Below are 23,926 nucleotides of genomic sequence, written 5' to 3' on the forward strand. Positions count from 1 at the left end.
TGTGCACCACAGTTTATAACATTAATGTGCACCACAGTTTATAACATTAATGAATGTGCACCACAGTTTATAACATTAATGAATGTGCACCACAGTTTATAACATTAATGAATGTGCACCACAGTTTATAACATTAATTAATGTGCACCACAGTTTATAACATTAATGAATGTGCACCACAGTTTATAACATTAATTAATGTGCACCACAGTTTATAACATTAATGAATGTGCACCACAGTTTATAACATTAATTAATGTGCACCACAGTTTATAACATTAATTAATGTGCACCACAGTTTATAAAATTAATGAATGTGCACCACAGTTTATAACATGAATGTGCACCACAGTTTATAACATTAATGAATGTGCACCACAGTTTATAACATTAATTAATGTCCACCACAGTTTATAACATTAATTAATGTGCACCACAGTTTATACAATTAATGAATGTGCACCACAGTTTATAACATTAATTAATGTGCACCACAGTTTATAACATTAATTCATGTGCACCACAGTTATAACATTAATGAATGTGCACCACAGTGTATAAAATTAATGAATGTCCACCACAGTTTATAATTAATTAATTTAATTATGTGCACCACAGTTTATAACATTAATGAATGTGCACCACAGTTTATAACATGAATGTGCACCACAGTTTATAACATTAATGAATGTGCACCACAATTTATAACATGAATTCATGTGCACCACAGTTTATAAAATTAATGAATGTGCACCACAGTTTATAACATTAATTCATGTCCACCACAGTTTATAACATTAATGAATGTGCACCACAGTTTATAACATGAATTAATGTGCACCACAGTTTATAAAATTAATGAATGTGCACCACAGTGTATAACATTAATTAATTTCCACCACAGTTTATAACATTAATTAATGTGCACCACAGTTTATAACAATAATGAATGTGCACCACAGTTTATAAAATTAATGAATGTGCACCACAGTTTATAACATGAATGTGCACCACAGTTTATAACATTAATGAATGTGCACCACAGTTTATAACATGAATTAATGTGCACCACAGTTTATAAAATTAATGAATGTGCACCACAGTTTATAACATTAATTAATGTCCACCACAGTTTATAACATTAATTAATGTGCACCACAGTTTATACAATTAATGAATGTGCACCACAGTTTATAACATTAATTAATGTGCACCACAGTTTATAACATTAATTAATGTGCACCACAGTTTATAAAATTAATGAATGTGCACCACAGTTTATAACATTAATTAATGTGCACCACAGTTTATAACATTAATGTGCACCACAGTGTATAACATGAATTAATGTGCACCACAGTTTATAACATGAATGTGTACCACAGTTTATAACATGAATGTGCACCACAGTTTATAACATGAATTAATGTGCACCACAGTTTATAACATGAATGTGTACCACAGTTTATAACATGAATGTGCACCACAGGTTATAACATTAATGTGCACCACAGTTTATATCATTAATGAATGTGCACCACAGTTTATAACATTAATGAATGTGCACCACAGTTTATAACATTAATTAATGTGCACCACAGTTTATAACATTAATTAATGTGCACCACAGTTTATAAAATTAATGAATGTGCACCACAGTTTATAACATTAATTAATGTGCACCACAGTTTATAAAATTAATGAATTTGCACCACAGTTTATAACATTAATGAATGTGCACCACAGTTTATAACATTAATGAATGTGCACCACAGTTTATAACATTAATTAATGTGCACCACAGTTTACAACATTAATTAATGTGCACCACAGTTTATAACATTAATGAATGTGCACCACAGTTTATAACATTAATTAATGTGCACCACAGTTTATAACATTAATGAATGTGCACCACAGTTTATAACATGAATGTGCACCACAGTTTATAACATTAATGAATGTGCACCACAGTTTATAACATGAATTAATGTGCACCACAGTTTATAAAATTAATGAATGTGCACCACAGTTTATAACATTAATTAATGTCCACCACAGTTTATAACATTAATTAATGTGCACCACAGTTTAAACAATTAATGAATGTGCACCACAGTTTATAACATTAATTAATGTGCACCACAGTTTATAACATTAATTAATGTGCACCACAGTTTATAAAATTAATGAATGTGCACCACAGTTTATAAAATTAATGAATGTGCACCACAGTGTATAACATTAATTAATTTCCACCACAGTTTATAACATTAATTAATGTGCACCACAGTTTATAACATTAATGAATGTGCACCACAGTTTATAAAATTAATGAATGTGCACCACAGTTTATAACATGAATGTGCACCACAGTTTATAACATTAATGAATGTGCACCACAGTTTATAACATTAATTAATGTGCACCACAGTTTATACAATTAATGAATGTGCACCACAGTTTATAACATTAATTAATGTGCACCACAGTTTATAACATTAATTCATGTGCACCACAGTTTATAAAATTAATGAATGTGCACCACAGTGTATAACATTAATTAATTTCCACCACAGTTTATAACATTAATTAATGTGCACCACAGTTTATAACATTAATGAATGTGCACCACAGTTTATAACATGAATGTGCACCACAGTTTATAACATTAATGAATGTGCACCACAATTTATAACATGAATTCATGTGCACCACAGTTTATAAAATTAATGAATGTGCACCACAGTTTATAACATTAATTCATGTCCACCACAGTTTATAACATTAATGAATGTGCACCACAGTTTATAACATGAATTAATGTGCACCACAGTTTATAAAATTAATTAATGTGCACCACAGTTTACAACATTAATTAATGTGCACCACAGTTTATAACATTAATTAATGTGCACCACAGTTTATAACATTAATTAATGTGCACCACAGTTTATAACATTAATTAATGTGCACCACAGTTTATAACATTAATGAATGTGCACCACAGTTTATAACATGAATTAATGTGCACCACAGTTTATAACATTAATGAATGTGCACCACAGTTTATAACATTAATTAATGTGCACCACAGTTTATAACATTAATTAATGTGCACCACAGTTTATAACATTAATGAATGTGCACCACAGTTTATAACATTAATTAATGTGCACCACAGTTTATAACATTAATTAATGTGCACCACAGTTTATAACATTAATGAATGTGCACCACAGTTTATAACATTAATTAATGTGCACCACAGTTTATAACATTAATGTGCACCACAGTTTATAACATGAATTAATGTGCACCACAGTTTATAACAAATTAATGAATGTGCACCACAGTTTATAACATTAATTAATGTGCACCACAGTTTATAACATTAATTAATGTGCACCACAGTTTAAACAATTAATGAATGTGCACCACAGTTTATAACATTAATGAATGTGCACCACAGTTTATAACATTAATTAATGTGCACCACAGTTTATAACATTAATTAATGTGCACCACAGTTTATAAAATTAATGAATGTGCACCACAGTTTATTTAAACCATTATAACATGAATTAATGTGCACCACAGTTTATAACATTAATTTATAACATGAATGTGCACCACAGTTTATAACATTAATTAATGTGCACCACAGTTTATAACATGAATGTGTGCACCACAGTTTATAACATGAATGTGCACCACAGGTTATAACATTAATGTGCACCACAGTTTATAAATTAATGAATGTGCACCACAGTTTATAACATTAATGAATGTGCACCACAGTTTATAACATTAATTAATGTGCACCACAGTTTATAACATTAATTAATGTGCACCACAGTTTATAAAATTAATGAATGTGCACCACAGTTTATAACATTAATTAATGTGCACCACAGTTTATAAAATTAATGAATTTGCACCACAGTTTATAACATTAATGAATGTGCACCACAGTTTATAACATTAATGAATGTGCACCACAGTTTATAACATTAATTAATGTGCACCACAGTTTACAACATAATTAATGTGCACCACAGTTTATAACATTAATGAATGTGCACCACAGTTTATAACATTAATTAATGTGCACCACAGTTTATAACATTAATGAATGTGCACCACAGTTTATAACATGAATGTGCACCACAGTTTATAACATTAATGAATGTGCACCACAGTTTATAACATGAATTAATGTGCACCACAGTTTATAAAATTAATGAATGTGCACCACAGTTTATAACATTAATTAATGTCCACCACAGTTTATAACATTAATTAATGTGCACCACAGTTTAAACAATTAATGAATGTGCACACAGTTTATAACATTAATTAATGTGCACCACAGTTTATAACATTAATTAATGTGCACCACAGTTTATAAAATTAATGAATGTGCACCACAGTTTATAAAATTAATGAATGTGCACCACAGTGTATAACATTAATTAATTTCCACCACAGTTTATAACATTAATTAATGTGCACCACAGTTTATAACATTAATGAATGTGCACCACAGTTTATAAAATTAATGAATGTGCACCACAGTTTATAACATGAATGTGCACCACAGTTTATAACATTAATGAATGTGCACCACAGTTTATAACATTAATTAATGTGCACCACAGTTTATACAATTAATGAATGTGCACCACAGTTTATAACATTAATTAATGTGCACCACAGTTTATAACATTAATTCATGTGCACCACAGTTTATAAAATTAATGAATGTGCACCACAGTTATAACATTAATTAATTTCCACCACAGTTTATAACATTAATTAATGTGCACCACAGTTTATAACATTAATGAATGTGCACCAGTTTATAACATGAATGTGCACCACAGTTTATAACATTAATGAATGTGCACCACAATTTATAACATGAATTCATGTGCACCACAGTTTATAAAATTAATGAATGTGCACCACAGTTTATAACATTAATTCATGTCCACCACAGTTTATAACATTAATGAATGTGCACCACAGTTTATAACATGAATTAATGTGCACCACAGTTTATAAAATTAATGAATGTGCACCACAGTGTATAACATTAATTAATTTCCACCACAGTTTATAACATTAATTAATGTGCACCACAGTTTATAACAATAATGAATGTGCACCACAGTTTATAAAATTAATGAATGTGCACCACAGTTTATAACATGAATGTGCACCACAGTTTATAACATTAATGAATGTGCACCACAGTTTATAACATGAATTAATGTGCACCACAGTTTATAAAATTAATGAATGTGCACCACAGTTTATAACATTAATTAATGTCCAATTTATAACATTAATTAATGTGCACCACAGTTTATAACATGAATGAATGTGCACCACAGTTTATAACATTAATTAATGTGCACCACAGTTTATAACATTAATTAATGTGCACCACAGTTTATAAAATTAATGAATGTGCACCACAGTTTATAACATTAATTAATGTGCACCACAGTTTATAACATTAATGTGCACCACAGTGTATAACATGAATTAATGTGCACCACAGTTTATAACATGAATGTGTACCACAGTTTATAACATGAATGTGCACCACAGTTTATAACATGAATTAATGTGCACCACAGTTTATAACATGAATGTGTACCACAGTTTATAACATGAATGTGCACCACAGGTTAAAACATTAATGTGCACCACAGTTTATATCATTAATGAATGTGCACCACAGTTTATAACATTAATGAATGTGCACCACAGTTTATAACATTAATTAATGTGCACCACAGTTTATAACATTAATTAATGTGCACCACAGTTTATAAAATTAATGAATGTGCACCACAGTTTATAACATTAATTAATGTGCACCACAGTTTATAAAATTAATGAATTTGCACCACAGTTTATAACATTAATGAATGTGCACCACAGTTTATAACATTAATGAATGTGCACCACAGTTTATAACATTAATTAATGTGCACCACAGTTTAAACATTAATTAATGTGCACCACAGTTTATAACATTAATGAATGTGCACCACAGTTTATAACATTAATTAATGTGCACCACAGTTTATAACATTAATGAATGTGCACCACAGTTTATAACATGAATGTGCACCACAGTTTATAACATTAATGAATGTGCACCACAGTTTATAACATGAATTAATGTGCACCACAGTTTATAAAATTAATGAATGTGCACCACAGTTTATAACATTAATTAATGTCCACCACAGTTTATAACATTAATTAATGTGCACCACAGTTTAAACAATTAATGAATGTGCACCACAGTTTATAACATTAATTAATGTGCACCACAGTTTATAACATTAATTAATGTGCACCACAGTTTATAAAATTAATGAATGTGCACCACAGTTTATAAAATTAATGAATGTGCACCACAGTGTATAACATTAATTAATTTCCACCACAGTTTATAACATTAATTAATGTGCACCACAGTTTATAACATTAATGAATGTGCACCACAGTTTATAAAATTAATGAATGTGCACCACAATTTATAACATGAATGTGCACCACAGTTTATAACATTAATGAATGTGCACCACAGTTTATAACATTAATGAATGTGCACCACAGTTTATAACATGAATTAATGTGCACCACAGTTTATAAAATTAATGAATGTGCACCACAGTTTATAACATTAATTAATGTCCACCACAGTTTATAACATTAATTCATGTGCACCACAGTTTATACAATTAATGAATGTGCACCACAGTTTATAACATTAATTCATGTGCACCACAGTTTATAACATGAATGTGAACCACAGTTTATAACATTAATGTGCACCATGTGCACCATAGTTTATAATGTAATTAATGAATGTGCACCACAGTTTATAACATGAATGTGTACCACAGTTTATAACATGAATGTGCACCACAGTTTATAACATTAATTAATGTGCACCACAGTTTATAATGTGCATTTATAACATTAATGAATGTGCACCACAGTTTATAACATTAATGAATGTGCACCACAGTTTATAACATTAATTAATTTCCACCACAGTTTATAACATTAATTAATGTGCACCACAGTTTATAACATTAATGAATGTGCACCACAGTTTATAACATGAATTAATGTGCACCACAGTTTATAAAATTAATGAATGTGCACCACAGTTTATAACATTAATTAATGTCCACCACAGTTTATAACATTAATTAATGTGCACCACAGTTTAAACAATTAATGAATGTGCACCACAGTTTATAACATTAATTAATGTGCACCACAGTTTATAACATTAATTAATGTGCACCACAGTTTATAAAATTAATGAATGTGCACCACAGTTTATAAAATTAATGAATGTGCACCACAGTGTATAACATTAATTAATTTCCACCACAGTTTATAACATTAATGAATGTGCACCACAGTTTATAAAATTAATGAATGTGCACCACAGTTTATAAAATTAATGAATGTGCACCACAGTTTATAACATGAATGTGCACCACAGTTTATAACATTAATGAATGTGCACCACAGTTTATAACATTAATTAATGTCCACCACAGTTTATAACATTAATTAATGTGCACCACAGTTTATACAATTAATGAATGTGCACCACAGTTTATAACATTAATTAATGTGCACCACAGTTTATAACATTAATTCATGTGCACCACAGTTTATAAAATTAATGAATGTGCACCACAGTGTATAACATTAATTAATTTCCACCACAGTTTATAACATTAATTAATGTGCACCACAGTTTATAACATTAATGAATGTGCACCACAGTTTATAACATGAATGTGCACCACAGTTTATAACATTAATGAATGTGCACCACAATTTATAACATGAATTCATGTGCACCACAGTTTATAAAATTAATGAATGTGCACCACAGTTTATAACATTAATTCATGTCCACCACAGTTTATAACATTAATGAATGTGCACCACAGTTTATAACATGAATTAATGTGCACCACAGTTTATAAAATTAATGAATGTGCACCACAGTGTATAACATTAATTAATTTCCACCACAGTTTATAACATTAATTAATGTGCACCACAGTTTATAACAATAATGAATGTGCACCACAGTTTATAAAATTAATGAATGTGCACCACAGTTTATAACATGAATGTGCACCACAGTTTATAACATTAATGAATGTGCACCACAGTTTATAACATGAATTAATGTGCACCACAGTTTATAAAATTAATGAATGTGCACCACAGTTTATAACATTAATTAATGTCCACCACAGTTTATAACATTAATTAATGTGCACCACAGTTTATACAATTAATGAATGTGCACCACAGTTTATAACATTAATTAATGTGCACCACAGTTTATAACATTAATTAATGTGCACCACAGTTTATAAAATTAATGAATGTGCACCACAGTTTATAACATTAATTAATGTGCACCACAGTTTATAACATTAATGTGCACCACAGTGTATAACATGAATTAATGTGCACCACAGTTTATAACATGAATGTGTACCACAGTTTATAACATGAATGTGCACCACAGTTTATAACATGAATTAATGTGCACCACAGTTTATAACATGAATGTGTACCACAGTTTATAACATGAATGTGCACCACAGGTTAAAACATTAATGTGCACACAGTTTATATCATTAATGAATGTGCACCACAGTTTATAACATTAATGAATGTGCACCACAGTTTATAACATTAATTAATGTGCACCACAGTTTATAACATTAATTAATGTGCACCACAGTTTATAAAATTAATGAATGTGCACCACAGTTTATAACATTAATTAATGTGCACCACAGTTTATAAAATTAATGAATTTGCACCACAGTTTATAACATTAATGAATGTGCACCACAGTTTATAACATTAATGAATGTGCACCACAGTTTATAACATTAATTAATGTGCACCACAGTTTACAACATTAATTAATGTGCACCACAGTTTATAACATTAATGAATGTGCACCACAGTTTATAACATTAATTAATGTGCACCACAGTTTATAACATTAATGAATGTGCACCACAGTTTATAACATGAATGTGCACCACAGTTTATAACATTAATGAATGTGCACCACAGTTTATAACATGAATTAATGTGCACCACAGTTTATAAAATTAATGAATGTGCACCACAGTTTATAACATTAATTAATGTCCACCACAGTTTATAACATTAATTAATGTGCACCACAGTTTAAACAATTAATTAATGTGCACCACAGTTTATAACATTAATTAATGTGCACCACAGTTTATAACATTAATTAATGTGCACCACAGTTTATAAAATTAATGAATGTGCACCACAGTTTATAAATTAATGAATGTGCACCACAGTGTATAACATTAATTAATTTCCACCACAGTTTATAACATTAATTAATGTGCACCACAGTTTATAACATTAATGAATGTGCACCACAGTTTATAAAATTAATGAATGTGCACCACAATTTATAACATGAATGTGCACCACAGTTTATAACATTAATGAATGTGCACCACAGTTTATAACATTAATGAATGTGCACCACAGTTTATAACATGAATTAATGTGCACCACAGTTTATAAAATTAATGAATGTGCACCACAGTTTATAACATTAATTAATGTCCACCACAGTTTATAACATTAATTCATGTGCACCACAGTTTATACAATTAATGAATGTGCACCACAGTTTATAACATTAATTCATGTGCACCACAGTTTATAACATGAATGTGAACCACAGTTTATAACATTAATGTGCACCACAGTGTATAACATGAATGTAAGTCGCTCTGGATAAGAGCGTCTGCTAAATGACTTATGTAATGTAATGTAATGTAATGTGCACCACAGTTTATAACATGAATGTGTACCACAGTTTATAACATGAATGTGCACCACAGGTTATAACATTAATGTGCACCACAGTTTATATCATTAATGTGCACCACAGTTTATAACATTAATGAATGTGCACCACAGTTTATAACATTAATGAATGTGCACCACAGTTTATAACATTAATTAATGTGCACCACAGTTTATAACATAAATTAATGTGCACCACAGTTTATAACATTAATGTGAACCACAGTTTATAACATTAATGTGAACCACAGTTTATAACATTAATGTAAACCACATAACTATTATCCTTTAAACTACTACTACTAGTTTGATGATTGTCCCATTAACAATCACCCAAATTAGCAAACATTTCATTTCAAACTTCAATCAATCAATCAAATGTATTTATAAAGCCCTTCTTACATCAGCTGATGTCACTAAGTGCTGTACAGAAACCCAGCCTAGAACCCCAAACAGCAATGCAGGTGTAGAAGCACGTGTAGAACTTCACATTTCTCTAGTATAGGATACTTATCGTTGTGAATGGTACCAGCAAAATGCCTGCGATAAGTGATCGGTATGGTCGGTGTGGATCATTTGGGGTTTATCGTCCCAGCTCTGCTATAAGTATTGGTAACATCATCTAGAAGCATAGCAAGGGGGACTGCTACCCATGGCACAGCATGCACCTCTCAAACCACTTCTCATTCTCTTATACACTAATTTTATTTTTTATTTGATTTATTTCACCTTTATTTAACCAGGTAGGCAAGTTGAGAACAAGTTCTCATTTACAATTGCGACCTGGCCAAGATAAAGCAAAGCAGTTCGACAGATACAACGACACAGAGTTACACATGGAGTAAAACAAACATACAGTCAATAATACAGTATAAACAAGTCTATATACAATGTGAGCAAATGAGGTGAGAAGGGAGGTAAAGGCAAAAAAGGCCATGGTGGCAAAGTAAATACAATATAGCAAGTAAAACACTACAATGGTAGTTTTGTTTGTACACATGCACAGGGGCACACATTGATAACACACACACACGTACACACACCATATGTAGACACAGTAGAAGCAGAGCCACTAGCGGGGATACATGTTATAGATCTGCCTCCTATACCTTGTTCTCAATCAACAACAGCTCACAGACCGTCACACACAGAGACCCACAAACACGACACACACACGCATTCTGCAGATGAGAGAAGCAGCAATTATCAGACAGTTGTGTCGGTACTGTGTTGCTACTGAAGGCAGACGTACAGACACGGAGAGGGAGAGGAGAGTGATTAATGTACATGGAGACACAGCTAGGCTGTAACGTTACTGCTAATGTACCGGGCTGTGCATGCGTCTCACCTTCCTCACTACACACACACACAGACACAGACGCACACACACACACACACACACACACACACACACACACACACACACACACACACACACACACACACACACACACACACACACACACACACACACACACACACACACACACACACACACACACACACACACACACACACACACACACACACACACACACACACACACACACACACACAGGCACACACACGGACACACGTACAGGCTCATGCATTGCAACACATCCCATCTATCTATCGATTAGTCTTCCTAATCACTCCAGTCTACCATCCATGTCCACATGCATGCTCCTCTCCCTCCCTCCCTCCCCCTCACCATCCCTCTATCCTCCAGCCCTGCGACCAGTGAGAAATCAAAAACAGCCAGTACCTGTAAATGAACCAGACACTCCTATTCATGGGGCCTAGCGACGGCCAGGAAGAAGAGAGGGAGAGATCCTCCTCGCCGCATCCCCCCATCGCCATTTCCCCCCCCCTCCTCCTCCTCCTTCTCGTCTTCCAGCGAGAGAGCAGTGAGTACGAGCCGAGGGAGGGGAGGAGAGGAGGAGAGAGCGATGGAGAGAGAGAGAGTGAGGGCCTAGCTCTCCCAGCCCCTTCATACTTAAGACAGACAGAGAACGAGGGAGCAGGAGAGAGATGGAGATGGTTCACTGTGACTGCGACACAGAGAGAGAGAGAGAGAGAGAGAGAGAGAGAGAGAGAGAGAGAGAGAGAGAGAGAGAGAGAGAGAGAGAGAGAGAGGAACAAGAGAGGGAGAAGGAGGGAGTGTGTGAGTGAGTGAGGGAGGGGGAGATGGTTTAGCATAAAAAGGGAGAGAGATATGAGGTAATTTTGAGAGAGGGGAGAAAGAGCGGGCCAAGGGGTGATCGGGTTTGTTTGCTGAGTATGTGACTATTTCATACACCAACAGAATATAAAGAGAAAAGAGACGCACAGACACGCACACACATACACACACTCAAACACATTCCTTTCTCCTTTCTTCTATCTCTGTATATATCTCTATCAGTGGTATTCACCGAGTCTGTCAATCACTGTTTTCCTCCTTAGTTATGATTCTCCATTCACAAGAACGGATGCATTTTGGATGAGTTAAGGCCATGTTCTGTTTGACTCCTCTCCCTTGCCGTAACTCACTCCAGATAGGGAGATACTGTATAACGCACTGACTGTTGCTCTGAACTGCTGAGGCTTGCATGCTGTCATCACAATCACAATGTTTTTCACAACTCAACTATATGTATACAGGCTATTTATGATCATTATGATCGATGATTCATCTATTATCACATTCACATATAAATGTGACTTCTTTGAAAGCACGTCTAAGAACCAGTAGATGTGTTCTATGTGAGCTATTTCTATGCTTCCCGTTCTTAAGTTTTGTTTTTTGCGTCTTTTACTTTCAGTTTTGTACACCAGCTTCGACCAGCTGAAAATACAACATTTTGGGTTATTGAACATGTATTTCACAGCGGTTTAGATTGTACAATGATTCTCTACACTATGCATTGCTTGTTTTGTCAAAATGAACTGAAATTTGGAAATGGCAGAGAGATTTCTGCATATTGCACCTTTAATAAACCAAATATAACATGTGAATAACATGTGAACATATAACATGTGAACCTATGTCTTCCTCCCATCTCACGTCTCTACCATTTCCCCATTTCTGTCATCTCTGCACTCGTTTTGTCCTACCCCTCTTCCGTCCTCTCTACTTCAGTGACCCTACATGCCCTTAGATCACTCTTAACATCTCCCCTCCCCCATGGCCTTTAATCAACACACACACATGTACACAGTCCCCTCCCCTCTCCTCTTCTTTCCTCTCTCACATTGTCTGTAAACAAAGCAGAGTGCATGAATGAAAAGAGGAGAGCGAGGCAGGGAAACGGGAAGAAGGAGACGCATCAAGACAGACAGGAAGAAGAAGAGAGATTCAGCTGGGGATGAGCAGCAGAAGGAAGAGAGAGAATTAGAGCGAGAGAGATTCTCTTTAAAAGGGCACTCACATCATCTCTGTCAGTGCTTCGTTCGATGTATGTCGATGTTGTCTTCTGTCGCCTTTCCCTCCCTCCCTCCCTCTCTGCCTCCCTGTCTCTCGCTCAATCTCCCCCTCTCTTTCCCCCTACCTCTCTCTGGTGCCTTTCTGCCTTCACTGCCTATTGCTGTTCTTCTCTTCTCTCTCCTTCCCTCCCTCTCTTTTTGTTTCTCTCTCTGCATGTTAAGCTATACTGCTGTGAATTTAGTGTATGGCCCCGCGCGTGTGTGTGAGGGAGGGAGGGAGGGAGGGAGGGAGGGAGGGAGGGAGGGAGGGAGGGAGGGAGGGAGGGAGGGAGGGAGGGAGGGAGGGAGGGAGGGAGGGAGGGAGGGAGGGAGGGAGGGAGGGAGCGAGACAGAGGGAGAGAGAAAGAGAGAGTGAGAGAATGAGGGAGAGAGTGAGAGAAAGAGAGAGAGGGAGAGAGGGAGAAAGAGTACAAGGGGGAGGGGCAAGAGAATGAATGTTGGCAGGTGTTTGGTCATGTTAGTGTGTGTGACACATGTGTGTGTGGTCATGTGTGTATGAGTGTTCACCTATAATGTAAACATGTACAATGTGCACCAGAATGTGATTTGAAAGCACCTCTTGTGATGGAGGGCAATAATCCACTCTTCTCTAGAATGTGTGTGTGCTTCCTTGTCCCTATTTCACAGACCGCTGCCCCAGAACAGTTGTCATGTGTGTTACTAGGGGAGTTCACTGCTATGGGCTCTGAGACACAGGGAGAGAGGGGGCATGGAGGAGGGAGGCTTATTTAGATGAAAGAAGAGAACAAGGAAGGAAGGAAGGAAGGAAGGAAGGAAGGAAGGAAGGAAGGAAGGAAGGAAGGAAGGAAGGAAGGAAGGAAGGAAGGAAGGAAGGAAGGAAGGAAGGAAGGTAGGAAGGAAGGAAGGAAGGAAGGAAGGAAGGAAGGAAGGAAGGAAGGAAGGAAGGAAGGAAGGAAGGAAGGAAGGAAGGAAGGAAGGAAGGAAGGAAGGAAGGAAGGAAGGAAGGAAGGAAGGAAGGAAGGAGTAAAGAAGGGAGGATAAGGACAAATAGGGAGAAAGGAGGAATGGATTGATAAAGATGGACACTAGGGGTGAAAATGTATAGAGGGAGAACATCTCTCCCTGATCATCTCTCCTCTTCCTCTAATCCTTGTTAATGTAATCGCCACAATATCAATTTAAGCCATTCATTTAGCTGACTGCCGTCTCGACCGAGCCTTGTTAAACTGTCACAGCTAGTCAGAGCAGTAAAAGCCTGCTTCATTAGACAGATCAGAAGGTGTACAAGATCTCTTACTGTCAATATAAAAACATCTTCCATCTAAAAGCGGATTGAAAGGTGATGAGGTAAAAGTGGGAGAGAAAGGGGGGTTGTTCATTCTCATCTATTTCTTCTCCTGCATTCTCTCTCCCTTTTCTCTTCTTCGTCTACTTCTACATACTGTAGAATCTCTCCTCTTCACCTCCTTTCTTGCTCTGTTCATCTCTCTCTCCCTCCAGAGTGCCCTTCACTGTCTGTTCTCCAGATGGAAACACCACAGGGGAGGGAGGGTGATGGAGAGAAAATTAAAAAGAACAGGGGGTGAGTAAAACGGTGATGAATAAAAATAAAGGGAGCGATAGAGAGAGAGAGGTGGAAGGGGTGACAAAGCCAAATATAGAGGAGTGGAAGAAAGCAGAGTGAGATGGGTCCACACCAGTGCTCTGATAAAAACAGACTTAGCAGTGAGTTAGCAATGAGTTAGCAGTGAGTTAGCAGTGTCACAGACTGACTAAACAACCTGGAGTTTTATATCGTATCGGGTACATTTGTTTAAATATCCCTGATGTGGGTGTAGAAACGTTTGTGTGAGTTTCCATGTAGGTGTCAGTCGCTTGGTAGAGCACGTAAGTCTAAATGAAATTATGCAAAATAATAAATGCTTTTGTGTGTGTTTGTGTTGTCTGTGATAGCGAGCGGGCAGGGAGTAAGATTATATGTAAATAATACATGTGATTTATAATGTGTTTATTTTTTTATAAATAATTCTCTCTTCATACAGTCCAAGTCCAGGACCGTTAAATAGGTTTGCCTCATAACAGAGCCTCTCTGAGCCGCCACGCAAAAACATGACATTAATAAAGAGAAGGACATTACATCACTAGGTGTTAATGAGAGGAGTTACACTCCAAAGTGTCAACGGAGCGATCTGGAAGTCAACAACAACGACAACATAATCAACAAGCACATCAGTAGAGGCCACGTCGATGACAGTCTACAGAAGTTCAGATATCAGACCAGTACTGTATGTAACTTCAGATATCTGACCAGTACTGTATGTAACTTCAGATATCAGACCAGTACTGTATGTAACTTCAGATATCAGACCAGTACTGTATGTAACTTCAGATATCAGACCAGTACTGTATGTAACTTCAGATATCAGACCAGTACTGTATGTAACTTCAGATATCAGACCAGTACTGTATGTAACTTCAGATATCAGACCAGTACTGTATGTAACTTCAGATATCAGACCAGTACTGTATGTAACTTCAGATATCAGACCAGTACTGTATGTAACTTCAGATATCAGACCAGTACTGTATGTAACTTCAGATATCAGACCAGTACTGTATGTAACTTCAGATATCAGACCAGTACTGTATGTAACTTCAGATATCAGACCAGTACTGTATGTAACTTCAGATATCAGACCAGTACCATGTAACTATCAGTACTGTATGTACTTCAGATATCAGACCAGTACTGTATGTAACTTCAGATATCAGACCAGTACTGTATGTAACTTCAGATATCAGACCAGTACTGTATGTAACTTCAGATATCAGACCAGTACTGTATGTAACTTCAGATATCAGACCAGTACTGTATGTAATATCTTCAGATATATCAGACCAGTACTGTATGTAACTTCAGATATCAGACCAGTACTGTATGTAACTTCAGATATCAGACCAGTACTGTATGTAACTTCAGATATCAGACCAGTACTGTATGTAACTTCAGATATCAGACCAGTACTGTATGTAACTTCAGATATCAGACCAGTACTGTATGTAACTTCAGATATCAGACCAGTACTGTATGTAACTTCAGATATCAGACCAGTACTGTATGTAACTACTGTATGTAACAGATATCAGACCAGTACTGTATGTAACTTCAGATATCAGACCAGTACTGTATGTAACTTCAGATATCAGACCAGTACTGTATGTAACTTCAGATATCAGACCAGTACTGTATGTAACTTCAGATATCAGACCAGTACTGTATGTAACTTATCAGACCAGTACTGTATCAGATATCAGACCAGTACTGTATGTAACTTCAGATATCAGACCAGTACTGTATGTAACTTCAGATATCAGACCAGTACTGTATGTAACAGATATCAGACCAGTACTGTATGTAACTTCAGATATCAGACCAGTACTGTATGTAACTTCAGATATCAGACCAGTACTGTATGTAACTTCAGATATCAGACCAGTACTGTATGTAACTTCAGATATCAGACCAGTACTGTATGTAACTTCAGATATCAGACCAGTACTGTATGTACTGTACTTCAGATATCAGACCAGTACTGTATGTAACTTCAGATATCAGACCAGTACTGTATGTAACTTCAGATATCAGACCAGTACTGTATGTAAGATATCAGACCAGTTCAGATATCAGACCAGTACTGTATGTAACTTCAGATATCAGACCAGTACTGTATGTAACTTCAGATATCAGACCAGTACTGTATGTAACTTCAGATATCAGACCAGTACTGTATGTAACTTCAGATATCAGACCAGTACTGTATGTAACTTCAGATATCAGACCAGTACTGTATGTAACTTCAGATATCAGACCAGTACTGTATGTAACTTCAGATATCAGACCAGTACTGTATGTAACTTCAGATATCAGACCAGTACTGTATGTAACTTCAGATATCAGACCAGTACTGTATGTAACTTCAGATATCAGACCAGTACTGTATGTAACTTCAGATATCAGACCAGTACTGTATGTAACTTCAGATATCAGACCAGTACTGTATGTAACTTCAGATATCAGACCAGTACTGTATGTAACTTCAGATATCAGACCAGTACTGTATGTAACTTCAGATATCAGACCAGTACTGTATGTAACTTCAGATATCAGACCAGTACTGTATGTAACTTCAGATATCAGACCAGTACTGTATGTAACTTCAGATATCAGACCAGTACTGTATGTAACTTCAGATATCAGACCAGTACTGTATATCAGACCAGTACTGTATGTAACTTCAGATATCAGACCAGTACTGTATGTAACTTCAGATATCAGACCAGTACTGTATGTAACTTCAGATATCAGACCAGTACTGTATGTAACTTCAGATATCAGACCAGTACTGTATGTAACTTCAGATATCAGACCAGTACTGTATGTAACTTCAGATATCAGACCAGTACTGTATGTAACTTCAGATATCAGACCAGTACTGTATGTAACTTCAGATATCAGACCAGTACTGTATGTAACTTCAGATATCAGACCAGTACTGTATGTAACTTCAGATATCAGACCAGTACTGTATGTAACTTCAGATATCAGACCAGTACTGTATGTAACTTCAGATATCAGACCAGTACTGTATGTAACTTCAGATATCAGACCAGTACTGTATGTAACTTCAGATATCAGACCAGTACTGTATGTAACTTCAGATATCAGACCAGTACTGTATGTAACTTCAGATATCAGACCAGTACTGTATGTAACTTCAGATATCAGACCAGTACTATGTAACTTCAGATATCCAGTACTGTACTGTAACTTCAGATATCAGACCAGTACTGTATGTAACTTCAGATATCAGACCAGTACTGTACGTAACTTCAGATATCAGACCAGTACTGTACGTAACTTCAGATATCAGACCAGTACTGTATGTAACTTCAGATATCAGACCAGTACTGTAACTGATAACCAGTCAGATATATCAGACCAGTACTGTATGATAACCAGTACTCAGATATCAGACCAGTACTGTATGTAACAGTCAGATATCAGACCAGTACTGTATGTAACATCAGATATCAGACCAGTACTGTATGTAACAGATATCAGACCAGTACTGTATGTAACTTCAGATATCAGACCAGTACTGTATGTAACATCAGATATCAGACCAGTACTGTATGTAACTTCAGATATCAGACCAGTACTGTATGTAACATCAGATATCAGACCAGTACTGTATGTAACATCAGATATCAGACCAGTACTGTATGTAACTTCAGATATCAGACCAGTACTGTATGTAACATCAGATATCAGACCAGTACTGTATGTAACTTCAGATATCAGACCAGTACTGTATGTAACTTCAGATATCTGACCAGTACTGTATGTAACTTCAGATATCAGACCAGTACTGTATGTAACTTCAGATATCAGACCAGTACTGTATGTAACTTCAGATAGCAGACCAGTACTGTACGTAACTTCAGATATCAGTAGATCACCCAATCACAATCCATTGCACAGTAGATCACCCAATCACAATCCATCACACAGTAAATCACCCAATTACAATCCATCGCACAGTAGATCACCCAATCATAATCCTTCGCACAGTAGATCACCCAATCACAATCCATCGCACAGTAGATCACCCAATCAAAATCCATCGCACAGTAGATCACCCAATCACAATCCATGGCACAGTAGATCACCCAATCACAATCCATGGCACAGTAGATCACCCAATCACAATCCATGGCACAGTAGATCACCCAATCATAGTCTCTAGTGGATCACTTCCACACAGGTTAATATACAGTAGGTTAATATACAGTATATTACCCATAGTCCCAAACACACGTTGACACAGTACTGTAGATCACTCTAACAAAGCCCATCTTACAGCTACCCAACTCACTCCAACATACCCCAAGCATATCCAGGGCAAGATCACTCAACTCACTGACTTCCAGGTAGACCTCTGAGTATGACGCTGTAGAGAAAGAGAAAGTCTCCCCATCCTTACCTGGGAGCGTCGAAGCTGTCGTAGGAGCCCACGGTGTAATGGCGGAACAGTCTCTTGGCTTTCTCACTGCGGCTCTCTAAAACACACGACCACAGTGTTATCAGCATGATGGCTGCCTGCCTGCCACACTGACCAACAGTGTCACTACAGTCACACGCTGCTGTTAGACTACAGCCTGAACCTCGAAAGTAAACGTCTCTCTATTGAGTCTCTAGATACAGTCAAACCAGCTGTGTTTACCACTGCTTTAGGCCTTAGTGTTGGACAGACACCACTACTACGACTAGTGTAGGACCTTCCTTCCCTGTCACCCCACACCTTGCTTCTGCTGCTCTAATCATTCTGAGAGTCTAGAGTGTTACTTCCCCAGTGTTACTACCTAACTGTAGACCTCCTGCTAAATGTGTTGTTTTTTATGCCTGTGTGTCTGTGTGTAGCAGCCAGCGCTGCCGTGTGTGTGTAAGTGTGTGTGTGTGTTTTTCTGACCACTGAGAGGGGAGAGAGAGAGGCACGCTGCATGTGTCTGCACGTGTGTGGTCAGGGCCTCACCTGAGCGGTTGTCCTGGCTACGGACTGCCACTTCCTCTACACAGTCTGAGGGGAACCAGCCGGTCCGTCCCTTAACCGTGCCCTCCCAGAACCCTCCCTCGCCCACACTCAGCACTGCATGAGGGGACAGGAAAGAGCGTCGCACGTCAGAGCCATTACCTCACACAGTCAGTATACACAAAACAACATATAGGCACAAACAACAACAAGGAAAGAGCCACAACATGTGAACACACACAGAGGAATGTAAACACACAAACAGGCATGCAAACCTCTCTACGTACTCACCAAGACATACATACCTGGAAACACCTTAGACTCACTCACAGACACACACATATTCATACCTGCAGACATTGAAGACAAGGACAAACAAGGACCTTATACTCTCATTAAGACAGGTAGACAACATCCACTAGACAGACTCATACATACACCACTCACATCAGCAGACAGAGACCTAGCCTGGGTACCAGCATGAACATGTCATCTCCTGGGCAAATGTATCAGGCTGGCACCCAGGCTAGCAAACACTTTGAAAAAACACCCAGCCAGACAGTCACACAGCCATTCTCTGACACAGACACACTAAACACACACACCTTTGACTTTGTCTCCCTTGCTGATGCTAATCTCTCTGTCTCCCTGGGCAGAGTGGGAACGCGTGGCCACAAACACACGTCCTGGGACGGCGCTGTAGAGACGCCTCCGCTGGCCCCCTGCTGCTGTAACCGTATTGCTGCTGACAGACCCCGTCCTGGCCAGAGGGGGGCAGCGTTCAGCATACAGCACATGCAGCACAGTACACAACCAACTCAGTGGCCTTGTGGTTAGTGTCTGCCTTCACGCTACAGAACCAGGAGACAGGCTCCTACCCAATGGGCCGTTCTGGCTCGGACAAGGCTTATACTATACACAACCCTCATGCAAAGTAGACCCAATCCTAACTTGAGGTCTGCATGGTTAATTTGGACTTTTGTGAAAACCATCTATTGACGGGAGATTTGTGAGCAAATTATTAATACAGATTTCAAGTTTGGATTGGGTGCCATGCTAGAGTCACAGCAGAGAGGGACAACTGACACTGCTGTAGATGGAGAGAGAGCACGCTATAATGGAACTACGCATCATTCGGTTCTATCAGAACCATAGTCAATCTTACCCTCCTACGCCTCCTTCTCCTCCCCCTCCTCCCTGCCTCCGACTCTGCCGACTCCTGTCCTCCTTATCCCCTGCTCTCCCTCGGGACGGGGAGCGAGTCCGCGCCCCACGGGGACTACTGGAGCTACGCATGGTACCTGAATGCTTATAGCCCTGAGAGAGAGAGAGAGAGAGAGAGAGAGAGAGAGAGAGAGAGAGAGAGAGAGAGAGAGAGAGAGAGAGAGAGAGAGAGAGAGAGAGAGAGAGATGAAAGGGCGACACCGGTTCAGTGGTCTGTACTACAGTACATTGGTGATGTACTACAGTATATTGGTGATGTACTACAGTATATTGGTGATGTACTACAGTACATTGGTGATGTACTACAGTACATTGGTGATGTACTACAGTATATAGGTGATGTACTACAGTATACAGGTGATGTACTACAGTATATTGGTGCTGTACTACAGTATATCGGTGATGTACTACAGTATATTGGTGATGTACTACAGTATATAAGTGATGTACTACAGTATATTGGTGATGCACTACAGTATATAGGTGATGTACTACAGTATATTGGTGATGTACTACAGTATATAAGTGATGTACTACAGTATATTGGTGATGCACTACAGTATATAGGTGATGTACTACAGTATATTGGTGATGTACTACATATATAGGTGATGTACTACAGTATATTGGTGATGTACTACAGTATATAGGTGATGTACTACAGTATATTGGTGATGCACTACAGTATATAGGTGATGTACTACAGTATATTGGTGATGTACTACAGTATATAGGTGATGTACTACAGTATATTGGTGATGTACTACAGTATATTGGTGATGTACTACCGTATATTGGTGATGCACTACAGTATATAGGTGATGTACTACAGTATATTGGTGATGTACTACAGTATATTGGTGATGTACTACAGTATATTAGTGATGTACTACAGTATATTGGTGATGTACTACCGTATATTGGTGATGCACTACAGTATATAGGTGATGTACTACAGTATATTGGTGATGTACTACAGTATATTGGTGATGTACTACATATATAGGTGATGTACTACAGTATATTGGTGATGTACTACAGTATATTGGTGATGTACTACAGTATATTAGTGATGTACTACAGTATATTAGTGATGTACTACAGTATATTGGTGATGTACTACAGTATATTGGTGATGCACTACAGTATATTGGTGATGTACTACAGTATATTGGTGATGTACTACATATATAGGTGATGTACTACAGTATATTGGTGATGTACTACAGTATATTGGTGATGCACTACAGTATATAGGTGATGTACTACAGTATATCGGTGATGTACTACAGTATATTGGTGATGTACTACAGTATATAAGTGATGCACTACAGTATATTGGTGATGCACTACATTATATAGGTGATGTACTACAGCATATTGGTGATGTACTACAGTATATTGGTGATGTACTACATATATAGGTGATGTACTACAGTATATTGGTGATGTACTACAGTATATTGGTGATGCACTACAGTATATAGGTGATGTACTACAGTATATCGGTGATGTACTACAGTATATTGGTGATGTACTACAGTATATAAGTGATGCACTACAGTATATTGGTGATGCACTACAGTATATAGGTGATGTACTACAGTATATTGGTGATGTACTACAGTATATTGGTGATGTACTACATATATAGGTGATGTACTACAGTATATTGGTGATGTACTACAGTATATTGGTGATGCACTACAGTATATAGGTGATGTACTACAGTATATTGGTGATGCACTACAGTATATAGGTGATGTACTACAGTACATTGGTGATGTACTACAGTATATTAGTGATGTACTACAGTATATTGGTGATGTACTACAGTATATAGGTGATCTACTACAGTATATTGGTGATGTACTACATATATAGGTGATGTACTACAGTATATTGGTGATGTACTACAGTATATTAGTGATGTACTACAGTATATTCGTGATGCACTACAGTATATAGGTGATGTACTACAGTATATTGGTGATGTACTACATATATAGGTGATGTACTACAGTATATTGGTGATGTACTACAGTATATTGGTGATGTACTACAGTATATTGGTGATGTACTACAGTATATTAGTGATGTACTACAGTATATTGGTGATGTACTACAGTATATTGGTGATGCACTACAGTATATAGGTGATGTACTACAGCATATTGGTGATGTACTACATATATAGGTGATGTACTACAGTATATTGGTGATGTACTACAGTATATTGGTGATGTACTACAGTATATTAGTGATGTACTACAGTATATTAGTGATGTACTACAGTATATTGGTGATGTACTACAGTATATTGGTGATGCACTACAGTATATTGGTGATGTACTACAGTATATTGGTGATGTACTACAGTATATGTACTATATATTGGTGATGTACTACAGTATATTGGTGATGTACTACAGTATATTGGTGATGTACTACAGTATATAGGTGATGTACTACAGTATATTGGTGATGTACTACAGTATATTGGTGATGTACTACAGTATATTGGTGATGTACTACAGTATATTGGTGATGTACTACAGTATATTGGTGATGTACTACAGTATATTGGTGATGTACTACAGTATATTGGTGATGTACTACAGTATATTGGTGATGTACTACAGTATATTGGTGATGTACTACATATATAGGTGATGTACTACAGTATATTGGTGATGTACTACAGTATATTGGTGATGTACTACAGTATATTGGTGATGTACTACAGTATATTGGTGATG

At 36.8% G+C, this 23,926-nt stretch overlaps 1 protein-coding gene across 1 annotated transcript in view; it reads right to left on the reverse strand.

The window, feature by feature from the left end:
* LOC127930072 (SH3 and multiple ankyrin repeat domains protein 1-like) overlaps positions 1-23,926 on the reverse strand; it is a 117,999-nt gene that overhangs the window by 12,441 nt on the left and 81,632 nt on the right. Inside the window, exons 12-15 of the mRNA XM_052519171.1 lie at positions 21,109-21,260; positions 20,549-20,703; positions 19,947-20,060; positions 19,398-19,473 (exon numbers count right to left, since the gene is read on the reverse strand). Coding sequence (XP_052375131.1) covers positions 19,398-19,473; positions 19,947-20,060; positions 20,549-20,703; positions 21,109-21,260 — 497 coding nt within the window. The remainder of the gene's footprint in view (positions 1-19,397; positions 19,474-19,946; positions 20,061-20,548; positions 20,704-21,108; positions 21,261-23,926) is intronic.

The sequence above is a fragment of the Oncorhynchus keta genome, chromosome 5 (assembly GCF_023373465.1).
Source record: "Oncorhynchus keta strain PuntledgeMale-10-30-2019 chromosome 5, Oket_V2, whole genome shotgun sequence".
NCBI classification, from domain to species: Eukaryota; Metazoa; Chordata; class Actinopteri; order Salmoniformes; family Salmonidae; genus Oncorhynchus; species Oncorhynchus keta.